Genomic DNA, 18,995 nt, shown 5'->3' on the forward strand with positions numbered 1-18,995 from the left:
TACTTTAATATTTTAGGACCAGGTGAAATCTCAGTCTGTGCTTTGGCATGTTTGGGCATTTATCAGGATCATGTCACATACTTTTCAGGCATATACTTCAAAATTGATCATCATAAATAAATGTAAAGCACCCTCCTGAGGAAAACATTCATTATGGGCCAGACTTTAAAACTGGAACATGCAACCAGAAGCTACAGGAATTGGTGTGCAATTTAGCACTCACCATGTTTATCAACCATTCAGATAATTTCAGAGCAATTTGGTATGTAAGAGAAATTCTGAAAAAAAAAAACCCAAACAAACACCTTTTTACTGTGGTAACACAGAGGTCTCTCCCAAATTTTTATGCAGTTATGTTCAGTTGCCATTTGTATTAGTCATTAAAACTCCAAAGGATATAGTGAGTAAACAAAAAAGAAAATGTCCTGCAAGATGTGATTTTATTCTTTTAAGATATGCTTTCTTGATTTTAATCTTTTGATCACTGATCCCTTGACTTTAAAAGAAAAAAAGTCAAAAACTGAAAACACTTCTATTAAAACCACTTTTATATTTGCTGCTAGATTTTGTAAATAGATCATTCTGACCTAACTTTCAGCAATCTAATTTATGAACGTGGTAATCAGAAGTGAAACTACCGCTTTTATTTCAAATGTGTTCCTAACTCATCCATACTCTAAAGAATCCATGGTACAGTGTGTGTCCTCAAAGGGAAAAACAAAAGGGTCTAAATCTGACACCTGTGCTCTTGTACAGCAAATGAAGGTGGGTTAGTTTAAACTGTGCAGAGCTAACAGCGTCAGTGCCTATTTTCTTAAATGGAACTCTGAATTTTTTTCAGCTGCCTTTCAGCTGTACGCTGACGTGTTTGAAGCTCCAAATTAAAAAAAAAAAATTAAAACAGGACTGCATCCAAATTAGAGTTTTCCATAGTTTTTAAAGAATGCATATGAAGTAGTTTTTTTTAATAAAGCCTTGTTAAAACCACAGCAAAGTCATTCTGATAGATAATTGGGAGCAAAAAGGAAAAAGCTTTACAAGAGTATAGATTTCTTTTAAATTGTTCATTTGAGTGACATAAAGTTACACAACATTCTAAGGTTTTCTTTCATTAATAGGGATGAGGTACTAGGCTAAGTGCATGGGTGATACAAAAACTTAATTTTAATCAATAGTTTCACCTGTCTTCTTAATCCCTTTATTGAAGGTAACAGCAAGCAGTGAGAATGGTCCCTCTTAGAACTGTGAGGACCATAGTCATGTACTTTACGTAATTAAATACCCCACCTCTCACACCTTCTGTTCAAAGAGCTAATTAACAGCTAGAAAGAAAAGACAACAGATGGGAAAGGAGGCATAGACACTCCCAAATTGATGAAATGGCGCTCTTTGTATCCTGGTGGCTCAAATTCACAAATTTTAGCGTGTTTTAGCTGTTTGCTGAAGATACTTCATTCTTGCCATCAGCTGAACATGACTAATTTTTAGAATTGCTGGGTCTGTGAAAGTAAAAGGCAGATAAAATAGTTTAGGACCTGATTTTAAAACTCATTAAAATTCATGAGTTATCCATGGGCTCTCTGGGTTTTGATGGCAAGTTATATTTTGTATTGTGGTGGTGGATGGGAAGCAAGGTGCATGTGTTCCCCAAGACAATGGTGGTTATTTACATATGTGCCCTGGAGGCAGGAAAGGGGTTTTGGTTTTCCTTGTTGTAGTGGAGGGGGAAACTGTGGAATGGGAGGATGAAATTGAAAGGAATAGGAATTAAGCCCTAAGGACAGGGTCTTTCCTTCTCTTCCAAGAATGTTGGCTGCTCTGGAAGGAAGGGTCAATATCTCCTGTCCAATAATAGCCAAAGGACAAGATAACAGGAGTCAGACTCAGATGTGTAGGTGGCCTAACACCTCATAGAAGGAGAATCCAGGAAGGCTAGATTTGCCAAAATGCCAGCCTACAGGCTGCCCCCAGTGACCCCTTCAATTAAGGGTAGAGTGTGTGGCTAAGGTGGGGTCCACAGCGGAAAGACCCACAGAAGAAACCATTTTTTAAACTGACACACAAAAAATCAGGCTGAGGAGCATCATAATTTCATTATACTAAAGAAAATAGAACTTTGCGATTTTTGTGTATGTTACACCTTCTGTAAATCTAAAACCATAATTTTCTTATATTTTTGTAATTCCTATACCAATAAAATAACCATGGCAGAACAGTCATCTTACATAAATGAAAACAGGATTTAATGAAATGAAATTTTATGAGCTTTGAGAGAAACAATTCTTTGAATTATCTTACTTATTTCGCCTAAATGAAATTAATGTGCTCTTGCTTTCAGTCGTAAATGATCTGTGCTTTATTGTGAATTTCATTTTCTTCTGCAGAGAGATTTATTTTAAAAGAGAGGTGAGATGGAGGAGGAGAGAGGGGTCTGTATCTTGGGTTGTAGGTGATCTGAGGTTTATGTCTTACAGGCGTCTGCCGGGGGGTGAGGCTCCCTGCAGTTCTGCTGAGGATTCTTAGTCAGGAAGGAGGCCAGAAAGAGAGAAGAGGTGGTCCACTGTGAGACCCCCAAAGTGTGCTGAAGGGACATAGCCCTCCAAGGCTATGCCTCCTCTCTTAGACTGGGGGGGTGAGAAGAGGGCAGTGTTGGTATATGGCAACTCCAGTCTGTTCCTGGGATAAAAATGAGCAAATGCAGACCATAAGGCCTTCAGCCCAAATGAAGAGTTCCTGGCCACTACCATGATTCTCTGGATAAAGTAGACACTTGAAGAGCGGAGGGGAGCCCATGATTCCTCAGTCTCAGAGCCTGAGAAGGGTTCATTGGAAATTCAGTGGGACTGATTTTCTGATCATGGGACAGCATAGCTCTGTCTGCCCTGTATCTGCACAAGTTTCTTTGGAAGGAGAGGAAGGCATCTTTTCAAGTTCTCTCAGCGTTCCCATGGAGAGTCCATTGTGGAACGACATTGACGGGGGAGATTGTTATAGGCATTTCCAAAGGATATTAAGACTTTTGAGGTCTTGTATTAAGATTGGAGCCGATGAGTGGTGTCAAAGTATACTTCTCAAAAAATTTAAAATGAGACTCTCATAAAAGGAGAAAAAGAACATGTGTTAAAGATTTTTATAAAAATCTCATTAAGTAATGATGGAACCACTAAGATGCTAAAGTTTATTCAGGGATCATTTGAGGAACAGAGCATTTATAGAGACTTTAATAAAATAATATTAGAGTAAGCTAGGTAAGATACAAAACTTGTTACCATCCAAAACAGCAATAAGCTATAATTTCTAGAGTTATCTTTTCTACCACACAGAAATAATGTGTATTTCTGCAGGAAACAGATCTACAAGTTAACATGTAACTTCACAGAGACTGCGCCCTTAATTAACATTTTACTATAAATTAATCCTTGGGTGGACCTGTTAAAACAGTGCCTCAGTATGATTCTTAAAAGGACATGGGGGCTTCCCTGGTGGCGCAGTGGTTGAGAGTCCGCCTGCCGATGCAGGGGACACGGGTTCGTGCCCCGGTCCGGGAAGATCCTACATGTTGCGGAGCGGCTAGGCCCGTGAGCCATGGCCGCTGAGCCTGTGCGTCCGGAGCCTGTGCTCAGCAACGGGAGAGGCCACAACAGTGAGAGGCCCGCGTACCGCAAAAAAAAAAAAAAAGGACGTGGAATTAGCCTCTTTGCCTTATTTACAAGTTTTGGATCATTTTTCTGAACAATAGGGAATCTTGTCTAGTACCTCTTGATATTTATCCCTCTTATTCTTTTTCCTTAAACTCATGTTATCCACGTGTGATTGTGGTTGATTAGCACAGACTTTTTGCTTTTATCTTCCTCCCCTGTGCCCCTTTACTCACACACACATATCCTAGCATCACCACAACACACATGTAATGCCAGGATCCAAAAGAGAAGAGTCAGGTGGTCTGACTGAATACACCAATTGAATTGAATACACCAATGTGTTGAACTCACTGCTGATATAGAAGGGTGAACTTAACTTTTGAATTATTCTGCAAAATTCAGGAGGTTGTAGGCATGGTCTAGGCTAATTCCTTTACTATGAATATCAAGGGAATAGGCCAAGTTTTTTGTTGTACAGAAAATTCCTTGCAGGAATTATTGCTAGATCCAAGAGGGCTTGCCATGCTCACTATCACATCCCTAGTGGAATATATTAAGGGTACCCTCAGGGCATACTTTGCTGGTATCAGCAACCTAGGCGCACACTTTATCTGAGATTCCTACTTCTGGAATTTGCTGGTGACTGCAGCCTATTCCTTCAGAGATTTTCTTAAGGACCCTTTTCAGCTATCTCTCTTTTCTATCCTGTCTCAAAGCCATCAGCATTCCTTCCCTCTTTTGGCTCACTGCCCACACAAAAGAATGAAACCAAATTCGGTTATAGAAAACTGTGGAACCAAAGAGAATAATTTCTTTATTATGGTGAATTATGCCTCTGATTCTATTTAACCCAGATATAGTCATTTCATATTTTTTATCCTGCTTAGGAAAAAGTGAATTTAGGAATTCTGAGCATTAGTTAAATCATTTAAATCCAAAGCTGCCAGGGAACCTCGAAAATAATAGGGAGCACTTTGATGATTTTTTCACATTTGCGATAGCTTCTGCAGCGATTCTTTGCAACTCCTTCAGTGGGTTAAAACCCTTGTTCTCTCCATAATCAGTTTTGGCTTCAACCTTGGATAAGTCCTTGTGTTTTCAGGAACCATGGTTATCTTTTCCCTAAAGAGAGTGACATTTCTTATGAGTTAATTTTAATGCTCTTCCTTATCTAGAAGGCTCACTCATGGCAAGATGAAAAGAATTCTACTGTTTCTTTATTTCAAAAACATATTATCTGGCTTTCTCTGGACTGATTTAGGTATTTACAATCAGAAAATGTGTTTCGAATTCTTTTACTAGTATCTTACCTTCTTCATAGTATTGGTACATCGATCGTATCAAAATTTAATTTGACATTAGTCTTCTTTACTTCCTTATGACAGAAGGCCAGGGTGTCACCTCAGGATGAGTTCTACCACTACCTGGCAACAGCAAACTGACATCCTGGTTTAGAAAGACACACTTAGTAGCCTAGAGAATTTTTCAGTTACAAGACCATGTTCTATGAAAGGTCAGGTTTGTTTATTTGTTTTGCTGATTGGTCGATTTATTAAATGTAGCAATGCATATGGTATTCACATTGTTTTTCTAAAGGGAAAAATCCATCCAAAATATAAGATCCCAGTAATGTTTTTGATAGTTCTGCAGTGTCAAGGCAGCAAATATGTTATCACCCTGTAATTAATTCCACTAGTGCTCTCTCATTCACTTATCAGATTTAAATTAAATTCAATAAACAGTATTGAATACCTCCTACAAGATATAGGTAGTCCCTGCCCCTAAGGAATTTGCAATTTAAGGGCCATGAAGGAATGTACTTAACCAATAGTAATACTAGCCAGAATGGTGTTATTGATTTAATAAGGATATACCACTCATGGTCATGAAAACATTGACCTCCCCCTGCCTAAATTTTGACTGGATAGGATGCTAAAGGGACCTTGGAAATCATGTGACTCAACCATCTCACTTTTAAATAGAAATTTATGTTATTCTTTATTAATCTATATTTGTTGTAGAAAGTTTAGAATATGTAGAAAAGTGGAAAGAAATCAAACACCCAAAGTCCCTCCACTACAAAGCAGTTATTATTAACTCTTTTGGTATATTTCCTTCCAGTCTCCTTCTCACATGTTCTATTTTTTACATACATGAGATAGTATTAAATATGCGATTTTATGCATTGATTATTTTTCCATAAACTGTTCTGACATGATCCTTTCCCAGTGCTATTAAAAACTCTTGGTAAACATTTTTTAAGCTAAATAATGTTCAACTATTGGATCAGTCATAACTTAGACATTCTTCTATTTAGGTTGTTTATACTGTTTCACTATTGGATGGCTTCGGGCTTAAAACTTTCTCAGGATAGAGTCTGAAGTAGGTTTATGGGTCAAAGTACATGAACATTTTTAAGGCTCTTGCAAGATAGTTTTTGAACACTATGCATTTTGTACCTTGCTTTTGCCTTTATCTTCACAGCAGGTTTCATTAGCCTTCCTTACACATACTACAGGCTCTTCTGCCTTTTAATTGGCAAGGAAATCACCAGGAACTGAACATACACTGGAGGGAGGAGATAAGCAGAGTTATCAAAACCGGCTCCCAAGAAGAGTTGGAAACTTAATCTAGCTAAGCTTCTGGTAGTGCCCTCCTCACACTGTGGTATCTCCTTTTGAAGTTGCATAGACCTTGACTTACACAAGTATAGAAAGTTAACGGTTCCTTACTTACGGAATTGAGTGGAGAAGGCAGAAATTAGATTAGATTCATGCGTTTCTAGGAACCACTGAGTCTCCAGTAATTGTTGTTACTAACAATTTCAAGCAACACGGCTTTCTCTAATAGCTGTGAAGGGGTGCGAGCAGAATACTGAGAAACAGTCACTGCTGTTACTGAAGTGGCATCATGGAGGGAGCTAGTTTATTCTGGGCTAGGCTCCAAGGCCTGGCGTCCACTGAGGTCCCGTATGGCCTGAAACATTATATTAAGCCTGAGACTGGAAGACCTGTGGGATCCCCCGAGCTCTATCCTGTGCCCCTGGGAGCCTCTGAATGGAGCGTTGACATAGGCTGGGTGGTCTGAAACTTCTGCAGACTCAGCCCCCTCTTCTGGCCTGAGCCAGAGTCAGGTCACAGCACAGTGGACTCAGGATCGGCCTTGAGGTTGCCTAAACAGCATCTCATTCTCAGGCACAGACAAGTGGAATGTGAAATAGAATTTCTGACAGAGGTGCCAACTTTCCAGGGACCTTGGTCTGCTTCCAGCCCTTTGACTTGAAGACTCATAAATGTCCTCACTGCTAAAAGATAAATAAATCCATTTTTAAAACTTTCCTCAGAGCACCTCGTTGACATGGTCCCCATGGATATTTTCTGATTGGTTTTCTAACTCCTTTTCTCCCTCCTCACCTGTGGAAACTAGTTATGTAGTCCAAGTCTAACCAGCACTGACAAGAGCAAGGGTTACCTCACAGACCCACTGGCTACACCTTTTCGTTTTTATATTCCGAACCATACTTGGTTTCTGCTTTCTTAAATAGCACATTTAGAAACTGGTTTAGTTCAGCTGAAGGTCTCTTGAAATCCCTGGATTTTTTCCTGCCATATTTTCAAATAACTAGTCATAAGCTATACTACTTACAAAGCTTGGGTTCCCGGCTAGAGGGTAATATTTGTGTGTTTCCTTGCAATTTTGGATCAGATCACTGTTTTGTTAACCTAGCGGCCAGTTGGCTTATGGTCAAGTGCATATTTATTCTTGATTTATGTTATCACAGATTCACTTTTTAGAGAAAGAGGCTTAAACTTGGCCTTCTATTACCTCTGCTGTTTTAAAATCTAAGACGTTGAGCTGTTCTTCGTGTGAGTCCTCTGGTCCTGTGAAAATGCCTTCCAAATTCAGAAAATGTCCTATGAATTGTTATAATCTTAAATACCATCGTTTTCTCAGGCCCCCCAAAGTTATAGAGCATCCCAGCCACCCCCCACCCCGAGCTGAACCAGAGAGTTCACGTTTTACGAATAAGATGGTTGAAAAGCCTGCTTGCTCTCATCTTAGCTTTCTTCTCTCAATTCCCACTTCAGATGCCCATCTTTACTTGTCAGTGGGGGTTGGGAGTAGCTTGAATCTCAGACCTTCTGTTTTTTTCAGCCAAGAGAGTCTTGGCAAACGCAAGGTGGTAGGAGGACGCTGTGGGAGAAGAGGTAGAGGTCAAGCAGTGCTAGATTCTCCATACAAGGTTCATAAATGATTGATCAAATGAGAAAAGAAGCAATTCTGGGATTTTGGAGATAAACAGGAATAAGATTAAGTAGTCCAGATAAAGGCTTTATTAAAGCAGCCATTTTAATAGATTTTTTAGGCAGAGGACCAAGTCGATCCTTGGAATGAGTGCAAATTTTTTATTGAGCCAGTAGAAACTGATGGTGACGTATTGGACGTGTACATTGGATTTATGAGTGTAATTCAACGTGAAAACTAGCATGTGAATGCATGGATTGTGTAAATGTTACGTATAAATTATATTCTTTGATTTATAACTACAAGCTTTATGTGCAGAACTCATTGCCTTTTTGTGATGCTGCTTGTTTGGCATGTATTCTTAGCTGTAACTGTGTTTCAAAAGAGCCATTCTATTTCGGATTTTGACAAGGTAGGTTGCGGGTGATCTCTGTAGAGCAATGTTATTTTCCAGTAATATTGCCAACCACAGGCTGAAGTACGAGTTTGTATAATGAGTCATGGTAGGAGCTCTCTGTCTCCCTCTGGCCCCCATATTCTTCGCCTGAGTCGTTTGTGCAGAGTCGAGTCTCTGAGCAGTGCTGTGTATCTGCATCATCCCTTGGACTCTGTATGTTTAGAATCAATTTTAAATTAGAAAGAAAATTCTAAACATAAACGTCAATTTTGAATGACTTACAAATTGCTTTTCTCCCCACTTTTTTCACATTGCCTTCTTAACTAACAAAGAAGAATCGCTAAAGGAAGAGGCATATTAGAGGAGCTAGTTCCAATTAAGGTCCCCTGTGACTGCTGTGTAACTAAAATGACTACTTAGCACTCCTAGGAAACAAAGAGGAAAATCTCAAAGATCAGAGGGAATTGTTGAAGTTAGAGACATAAAAAAGACCCACATACTTTAAAAACACGCACACACATGCACACACACACACAAAAACTCTTCTTGTCTCCTACCCTCATCCCTGTTGGGTTTTTTTTTTTTTAATATCAGGAAAAAGTTTCAGCTTATCAGTTGATGGGAAGACATTGTTTTGTGAGGTAGATAACATGGGTTTTGAATTAGACCTGGTTCAGTTTCCTCATCTGTATTTTCCAGGCTGTGTGAACTTGAGCAAGTTACTTAATGGATTACTTGAGGATAGATCGAGGTGACCCATGGAATGCTCAGCTCGTAGTAAATGCTTAGTACCTTCCGGTTGTCATCAGTGAGAATCTTCATCATTACCACTTATCACCGCCAGCACCTTCATATCATGGTCATCACAGCCTCCACCGCCACCAGTCACCATCACCATCACCATCACCATCACCATCACCATCACCATCACCATCACCATCACCATCACCTCCTCACTCTCCTGGTTTTCCTTCTACCCCTCTGTACCCTCCCCTACTCACAAGCCCTTTTGCAGACTCTCTTCCTCTTCCAAACCCTCAATACTGGGATTCCTGAGGTTTACGTCCTCTCTCACTACACATTCTCCCTGGCAGCCTCATCCACAGTGGGGGCTTCCTGTCTCAGCCATTGCTGATGATTCCCAAATCCATTACTCCAGCCGAGATCGCTCTTCTAAGCTTCAAACATTATATCCATCTGTCCACTGGACACGTCCCCTTAAATGTCCCAGCAGCACTTCAGACTAAAGCTCCACACAATTTCCCTCCCCGACCTTGTGCCTTCTCTTTGTTTCTTATCTTAAAGAAGGCATCACAATTCACCCTGTTACCAAAGCAAGAAAATTGGGTGTCATCCTTGACCCTACACTTTCCCCTTCCTCCACTGTTCAGTCGATGAATGATGTCTATTACACCTTCTAGGCTCTCAGGTTCATGTGGGTAAGGACCATTTTAGAACTGGAAATCTCAGTGCCTAGCACAGTACTCAATAACTATTGAATGAATGAATTAAGGAGTGAATGAAAGTCCTGAATATCCCCACTTCCTTCCATTTCCTCTGCCTCTTCTGTAGTATAGGCCACCGTCCGTTCTTAACAACTTAATTCGTAATTTAGAAATCCCATAGTTGAAATATCCTAACTGATCTCCCTGCTTCTAGGGTTGCAGTCCTCACCCCCAGCACCACTGCAGCTCATTTACCACACTGCACAGAGAGGTTTTCATGAAACCCAAGAATCTGATCATGATCATGCCTCTTCCCGGCTGAAAGCACTGCGATGACTCTCACTAATTATCCTGATTTGATGTCCTGGCTTACAGCTGTTATCCCGGCGCAATTGTCAATCTCATAAATGTCCTGAGTTGGGCGATAATGATATGATCACCCTATACCTAATCTGTCGTCTGCTTACGTTTCCAGCCTAATTGCTCCTCATTCTTTCCTTACCCCTACATGCTATCTAGTCTTATTAAACTTAAAGCTTTTTGTATTTGTTGTGTTCTCACATGCTCTTCCTTCTGCCTAGAAATTCCCTTCTCTCTTTGACTCACAGATTTCTACCATCCAGGTCTCAGGCTAAACCTTCCTTTACAGAAGAGTCTTCTCTGACCCCCAGGGTTATGTCAGGTACCTCTTCCTTCATGTTCCCATAGCATCTTGCATCCTAGCTCTTGCCTCACTGTTTTCACTACCCGTTAACTTCTGTGGGTTCCCCACTAGCCTCTAAGTTCTCTCAGGTCAGTGACCGCATCTGTTCGCTGCACAGTTGAATCCTGGTGCCTAACCCAGGCTCCCTGACGGAGATGACGTTCAGCAAATGTGTAGTGAATGACTGAAGTAAAAATCACATGCTATTAGAATGATCAAAGTACACGTGTGGAAAAATCTGCCACAATAAATCTTCTGGGAATATTCCTGATTTTTGACTGTAAACAGTACATTGTCTTCTTGCCTCTGTTCATCGTGTTTGTGATAATGGTGGAAATGATTCTGTGTTCCTTTGATTAAAAGTTCATCCTAGGACAGGATTTGGAGTTGGTACGCACTGTCAATTCCAGGAACTCTTGGAGGTGATAATGTTGCAAAACAAAGCAAAGAACAGCTGTTTTCTAGCCTTTTCAAGCAGTTGAAGCTACTTCTATTTCAACTATGTATGGCAGATGGTTTTAAAATTATTAGTTTTGAAGTTAAAATTAAATTTGCTCTCATTATTCTAATGTATCCTAGATTGCTTAAGTTCCAAATTCTATTCTCGCACTAATAAAAACAAACATAAAATGTCTCATACTCCCGATATAATTATTTGTATTGTATTATTTGAAAACTTGAAATTGTGTGCTTTTAGATGGTAAATTTTACACTGTTACTTGATCTACCAGAGAATGCAAACATTTTGTTTCACATGCATTGACTAGAAAGGAGTTCTGGACCTATCTAGGGGTCTGTGTACATCATTCTATTAAGTGAAAAGTAAGGTTAATGGCTTTTATTTCAAACAGAAATAGCTTTAGTGTTTTTATTACAAAAACAATACACAGGGCTTCCCTGGTGGCGCAGTGGTTGAGAGTCCGCCTGCCGATGCAGGGAACGCGGGTTCGTGCCCCGGTCTTGGAAGATCCCACATGCCGCGGAGCGGCTGGGCCCGTGAGCCATGGCCGCTGAGCCTGCGCGTCCAGAGCCTGTGCTCCACAACGGGAGAGGCCACAGCAGTGAGAGGCCCACGTACCACAAAAAAAACCCAAAAGAACAAAAACAAAAACAATACACATTCATGGCCAAAAAAAAAATCAGGAAAGATAAAGAAGAAAATGAAAATCATCTGTATTCCCACTTTTAGGTTACTGTGTTAAACATTTTAGGGTATATATTTCTCGTCTTTTTTTCTGCATGTGTAGTCGTATCAATACAGTTTTTTTAAATGGAAATGGTATCATTCCACACATATGGCTTTAAAATATGTTTTTCCACTTGACAAGTTTGGGACTTTCCGGGAGAAAAAAAATGGGTAAAGAGCATGTTAGGAAGTTTTGCTTTCTAGTGTGTTGAGTGGTGTAATTTCCCCTTCACCATCCCCATTCAGAAAACTTAAATAATCTGTATTACTTTTTGAATCAGTCAGGGTGCATTCGAAGGAAACAGAAGCCATGCTAGCTGTTTTAAGCAGAAGAAGATTTGATTTTTTTTTTAAATAGGTGTTTATAGGGCTTCTCTGGTGCTGCAGGGGTTGAGAGTCCGCCTGCCGATGCAGGGGACACAGGTTCCTGCCCCGGTCCGGGAAGATCCCACATGCCGCGGAGCGGCTGGGCCCGTGAGCTATGGCCGCTGGGCCTGCACGTCCAGAGCCTGTGCTCCGCAACGGGAGGGGCCACAGCAGTGAGAGGCCCGTGTACCGCAAAAAAAAAAAGGTGTTTATAATATTGTTGGGAGGTCTAGAAGAGGGTGCCCTAGGCTGATCCTCCAGAAATAAACCTAAAGTGCACTTGGACTGCCAGGGTGGCTGCCCCTTCCTCATGATCAGGGAGATGGGGAATCAGAAAGCAGCCCTGGAATGGCTGCTCCATAGACACACCACCCCAGCTGACGTACGGGGACAGACTTGTCACTGCCACTGCTACTGGCCCTAGAGCCACACAGCATCTGCTTAATCCACACTGCCAAAAACGGATGCCTATATCCCTGTCTTGCTTCTCTACCCTCACGAAGATAGTAGCCTGCACACAGGAAGCTAAAAGACAAGCTAAAGTCTCCATGACTCTGCTTACCATCAGAAATCAGAGATGCCGTCTGCTCACTTGTCTCTCAAATTTCAGACTGCATCCAGTTGGCAGAACCTAAATCAGATCTGAAACCCTAGTTCAAGGGAGTCTAGGAAATGTAGTTTTGAGCTGTCTAGTCTCTGCAGTATAGGGCAGCCCAATCCCATCAGTCAGGAAGCTGGAGTGGACATTGAATACTGCCATATTCACCACACATCAAGGCTTTGGGTGTTGGGTTTTTGTCCCTTTTGGATGCATCACTATACAAAGAAGAACTTAACAGCAACATAAAGAGGGAGAGCTTATCAGAAGTGGTGATATATACCACTACAATTTATTTACTCCATCCCTATTGCTCTTTATTCATTTTCTGTTGGTTGGGTTTTTTTCCCATATAAACAGTGTCTTGATAAACTGCTCTTAGCAGAGTCACTAATAGCCTCCATGTTCCTAAACCCAATGGGCAATTCTCAGGCCCCATTTTACTTGACCTGTCAGGACTTTTGAGACGGCTGTGCATTCTCTCCTTAAAACTCTTCCTTCACTTGGTTTCAGAACCTCCTGCTCTCCTGATGTTCTTTCTAGCTCACCTGCTCAATCTGCATCTCCCTGCTGGTTCCTTTTCATCTCTCTAGCTCTTAATGTTGGGTGCCCAGGATCCAGTCTCCCTTCTCTGTGTACTCCCTGGCTCATCTCATCCAGCCTTATGGCTTTAAATACCCTGAAGTCCACACCCGTGTATCCTACAGCTGCCGATTAACATGTACTTTTTTTTTTTGCGGTACGCGGGCCTCTCGCTGTCATGGCCTCTCCCGTTGCGGAGCACAGGCTCCGGACGTGCAGGCTCAGCGGCCACGGCTCACGGGCCCAGCCGTTCCGCGGCATGTGGGATCTTCCAAGACCGGGGCACGAACCCGCGTCCCCTGCATTGGCAGGGGGACTCTCAACCACTGCACCACCAGGGAAGCCCTAACATGTACTTTTGATGCTTTAAAAACATCTCAAACCTAACATTTCCAAAATCGAACTTCTGCTTTTTCCCACTACATATATTCCACTCACTTCTCCATTTCAGTTCGTGGAATCTCCATCTTTCAGTTTGCTTACAACAGAATCCTGAGTGTCATCCTTTACTTCTCTCTCACACATTCACATTCAATCCATCAGCAAATCCTGTTGACTCTGCCTCCAAAAATATCCACAGTCCAACACTTTTCTCCGTCCCCACTTGCTCCCTGCTGGTCCAAGCCACCGTTATTTCTCTCTTGGACTTTTGCCCCAGCTCTTCAGTGGTCTCTGTGCCCTCCCTAGAGTCTAAAAGTTAGAACATGTCACCCCTCTGCTCAAAGCACTCCAGTGAAATTCTATCTCACTCAGGATAGAAGTCACAGACTTTTTACAACAACCCAGAAGGCTCCTTGTGATACTACCACCCACAGTGCCACCGTCTTTCTGATTTTCTTTCCTGTCATTCTCATCCTTGATCACCTTACTCCAGTCTCACTGATGATCTTAAGCATCTCTGTCGCTAAAGGACTTGGCAATTGCTGGCCCCTCTGCTTGGAATGCTCTTCCCTCAGATATCCACAAGGCTCTCTCATCGCCCCCAGATGTTGTTCAGCCATCAGCTGCTCAGTAAGGCCTTTTCTGATCTCTGTATTTAAAGTTGCAAATGGACCTCTCCTCCAGCCTTCTGAACCCTCCTTCTCTGTTTTATCTTTCTCCATTGCACCTACGGCCTTCTAATTAATTATATAACTTCCTTTTTCTATTGCCTGCCCTGCCCCCCATGAAAAAATTGATTTTTAAATATATTTTTTATTATTGAATCGGTGCATGGAACAGTATCTGGGCACATTGGTAGTCATTCATCAAGTGTTTGTTGAATGAATATATTTCTTTATACATGTGTCATTGTGCACTTGTCTAATTATTTACTGGGGATTAATTCCTAGGGTCAAAGATATGCACAAAATTGCCCGGGAAGGTTTTAGCAATTTGTTCTCCCAACAAGAGTCAATGAAATGTCTTTTGCCTGACACCCTCACCAACATCATACCCTAGTCACACTATCTGTTCCATTCCTTGAACTCACCGTGTTCATCCCCACTTGATGCATTTGCCCTGACTCCTTCCTGCTCCCAGAATGCTCTCCTGCCACATTTTGACTTGATTTCACTCTTCTTCTTATTCAGGTCTCACTTGAACTGTCATCTCCTTGCTTGGAGAGGCCTCCCCTGGCCATCAGCTGTAGAGTAACTTCCCAGTCACTCCATTTCACATCACCCTACTTTACTTTCATTACAGCATATTTCACTACCAGATATCTTCTTACGTGTATGTTGCTTATTTGTTTGTCTGTGCTTTCCCGCTCTAGAATGTAAGCTCCGTGAGAACAAGAGCTTCCTAAGTCTTTTGCAATGCTATCTCCATAAATGTGTGTTTGATAATGGAATAGAGCCGGGGTATTGTAATTTTCTCGTTGTGACGATCTGCTGGGTGGGAAGTGGATTTAACATGAATTATTTGCCTAGATTGGTGAAGCTGAGCAACTTTTCAAGTATGAAAGCTTTCTTTTGAATAACAAATGCTAAGATGACCTAGAAGTTGAAATATTCAGTTAGCATATTTGTTTTAGATATGCTATATCAGATTTCTTATGTTTCTGAGAAGTTGCATGATTTCTTAAGTTTCTGAAGCCTCCTTTCTCATTTATGACAACGTTTGTATCCATAAAGTAGGATTCCTTCTGCAAATTGCACTCACGTACTGTTGTTTTCTTTGTGTCTCCACAGCTTTTGGAAAGAACCAACAGCGTTTTTGAAGAGTCAGATGCTGGTGCTACCAAGAGTCCGCTCCACTTAGCTGTAAGTGAGATGCTGTGGGCAGCTTCCCCCGTTACAAAAAGAACCTAAGTGTTCCTAAAACTAGGCTGCTCTTAAAAGGGAAGCATAGCAATGCATAATAACTCATAATGGAAACAGTACATGGTGAAGGCTGAGGCTGCGGTGAGAAAGCATGTCTCAAATTCCAATCCCAGCTTCTCACTGGTGACCTCAAGACACATGACTTACCCTGGCTGAGACTCGATTTCCCCATCTGTGAAGTGAGGATACAGGAAAAGAGACAACGTGCCTGAAACCGTATCACAGTGCCCTTAAGAATAATGATTGTTATGTTTTAAGTCTCTAAATTATTATTATCTAGTAGCTAAATCAGTAAACTGAGGAAATGTTTTATTTTGGTTTTAGAGATTTAAGTAGAGACAGCAAGAACTGAACTTACAGATAATCGAATGCCACAATTAAAAACTTGAGATATTTAAATACAGACTTGTGAGAGCAAGATGAAAATATGCATAATTCCAACTCTGCTGCTTCTGCCTGGGCTTGGAATCGGGGTCTCAGAGGAGGTATCAGGGGCTGATTGTTGTACTGGGTGAGATCTGGGAGGGAGGGGAACAGGAATTTTTCTGCCACCAGTAAAGCTTCCTTTCCACATCCCAGTCATTGAAGAGAAATGCAATAGCTCAGAGTGAGGATCCCCAAACTCTCTCTGAGGGTGACCGAGCTGGGAAGCTCACTACCACTCTACTTCAGTTAAGGTCTTGCTAACCGTCGATCAGCAGCAGCTGTTCCCTAGGCACCTCTCAGACTGGCAACAGCCAGCTCACCTACGCAGGGCTCTGCTGAGCTGTGAGGCCTCGGTCCAGGGCCATCAAGAAGGTGTTTGGATGCACCCAGAGACTGGATGTTGGGAAGAGTAGGGTGCTGGGTCTCTGTGTTTAATGGTTATGACATGTCACTCAGTACCACGCACACATAAGCACTTACTCAGTTTCCTTCTGATGAGAAATTGAGATGGAGATTTTGGAGAGCAGAGAGGAGCGTTTTACTGATGGCATACTTAAGCAGTCAGGCAAGGTAAGAAGGGATGAGGCCATCCCACAAGGATTGGGATGAACCGATCACACTCATGGAGCCCTCGCTTCTTTGCCAGTCTCCCCACATACTCACCAGCACACCTGATAACATCCCACTCACCACCCTCTGCCACATCTACCAATGCAGGACTATACACACGGACACACGCACACACTGAGTCCAGTGAAATCAGGCTAAAATGTCCATTCGTCTTTCTTCCAGACATGGGCTTAGAGTAGAAAAGGTGGATGGAGGGCGGGATATTTACATGTATAAAATTTCATACCAGTTGGCTTTTAGTACAGGTTGCTCTAAAGGTTGACCCTAGAATCTTTGCCCAGCCATCTGCTGTGCCTGGGGAAGTTACCCCAAAGCTGGGAGAGGCCTATTGGAAAGGTTATCTCAGGTAGAATTCTCATGCCCTATGAAGGTGGGGTTGATTGCATTGCTAAGCCTGCTGGTAACATGAGAAGAGACTTTCCTAGCTTCCAAAAAATTCTATCATCTCTCATTCTTTTTTTTTCTTTTTCTTTCAAAAATTATTGTTGAGTGCTTACTGGGTGCCAGGTGCTCTGCTAAGTGTTGTGGGTTCCCAGTCCTGTAAAGACAGGGTGGTACAATATCATTGGAGAGAGTTGGGCTTTGGTAGTTCTATACCTAGGGGATCCTAGCCACCAGTCTTCTCATTAGCAACTCGCCTGGACGTGGTTTTTCCATCTGTAAATTAAAAGGAGTGAGTCAGTTAAGGATTCCCAAACCCTTTCCAATTTGTTAATTTATTTAATTGTTTTTTGTATGATCTTGGCCAAGTACCTAACCTCTTGTGTCTCAGTTTTCCCACTCATAATACGGGGAGAATAGCAGTACCTCTGTCATAGGGCCACTTGGGGGATGACCTGGGTTAATGCATGTAAAGCAGTTAGAACAGCACCTGGCACTATCATCCTCGCTATTAGTAACATCACTATCATTCTTTCCTTTGACATATACTGACTGTGCGTGTACCAAACACTGTTTCGGGAGCTGGAGACATGGCTACAAACAAAACCCAGCCACTGTCCTTGTAGAGTGTGCAGTCTAGGAGAGACAATAGACAAGTAAATATACAACGTGGCAGGTGGTCAGAAGTGCTGCTGCAAATGGGAGCAGTGAGACAGAGAGCATCGAGGTGGCAGACTGGGAGCTGTTTCCCACAACATAGCATCTCACGTTTGACCGGGGATGCGACGAGCTAACCATTTGGTCTCGGACAGAAGAATGCTCTGGGCAGAAGTGCAGAGTCCCCGGGGTGAGAGCACACTTGGCATGTTCCCAGAACAGCAAGACCACCATGGCTGGAGCACAGTGATGCAGGGAGGGTGGTAGGGGTCCGAGTGTTGTAGAGGGGGCAGGGAGGCGGGGGAGGGCCACAGACTCCAGGGGGAACTTTGACTTCTTCACTGAGCAAAAGAGAAAACCGTTTGGAGGGTTTTGAGGAGACAGATGTTGTGATACGACTTTTATCTTAGAAGGATCCCTTTTTTTTTTTTTTTTTATCTGTTCCATTAGTTTCTTTGTGAACACATTTTTATTATACTTTTGTTCATATTTGATATCAATTGCAGTGTTTGTGATTTTGCATTCTTCAATAAAGTAAGACAGACATTTAAAATTTTGGAGCCATTGGATGGTAAAATTATTCTTTCTCTGAAATAAATGAGTTGTTTGCTGTCAAACCCTACTTAATTTTCTATAAACAATCACAAATTCAGAATCAAAAGGGACTTTTCTGCATTGGTTTCAAGTATTGATTTATCAATATTCTTCTTTATAGGGTTTGAATTTCAAGTTCAGTCCATAATGTGTTATTTGTTTCTCTATTCATACATTCACTGTTTGAGGACTTGCTACTTTGTTCTCAGCATTAATGCCAGTATCACTCATATATCAATTCAGATACTGGCACATGACATGTATCTGCATATGCTATTTTTTTTTTTAACATGTTTATTGGAGTATAATTGCTTTACAATGGTATGTTAGTTTCAGCTTCACAACAAAATGAATCAGTTATATATATACATATATTCCCATATCTCTTCCCGCTTGCGTCTCCCTCCCTCCCACCCTCCCTATCCCACCCCTCCAGGCGGTCACAAAGCACCGAGCTGATGTCCCTGTGCTATGCGGCTGCTTCCCACTAGCTATCTACCTTACGTTTGGTAGTGTATATATGTCCATGCCTCTTTATTGCTTTGTCACCGTTTACCCTTCCCCCTCCCCATAGCCTCAAGTCCATTCTCTAGTAAGTCTGTGTCTTTATTCCTGTTTCACCCCTAGGTTTTTCATGACATTTTTTTTTTTTTTAATTCCATATATATGTGTTAGCATACGGTATTTGTCTCTCTCTTTCTGACTTACTTCACTCTGTATGACAGACTCTAGGTCTATCCACCTCATTACAAATAGCTCAATTTCGTCTCTTTTTATGGCTGAGTAATATTCCATTGTATATATGTGCCACATCTTCTTTATCCATTCATCCGATGATGGA

General features: G+C 41.7%; 1 protein-coding gene across 4 annotated transcripts in view; it reads left to right on the plus strand.

Moving 5' to 3' along the window:
- ANKRD44 (ankyrin repeat domain 44) overlaps positions 1 to 18,995 on the plus strand; it is a 320,445-nt gene that overhangs the window by 267,089 nt on the left and 34,361 nt on the right. For all 4 annotated transcript variants that reach the window (XM_027125234.1, XM_027125206.1, XM_027125223.1 and 1 more), the window contains exon 17: positions 15,335 to 15,406. In XM_027125234.1, the coding sequence (XP_026981035.1) occupies positions 15,335 to 15,406 (72 nt within the window). The remainder of the gene's footprint in view (positions 1 to 15,334; positions 15,407 to 18,995) is intronic.

The sequence above is a fragment of the Aethalodelphis obliquidens genome, unplaced genomic scaffold, assembly GCF_003676395.1.
Source record: "Aethalodelphis obliquidens isolate GAN/ISIS:26980383/991018 unplaced genomic scaffold, ASM367639v1 scaffold2, whole genome shotgun sequence".
Classification (NCBI taxonomy): Eukaryota; Metazoa; Chordata; class Mammalia; order Artiodactyla; family Delphinidae; genus Aethalodelphis; species Aethalodelphis obliquidens.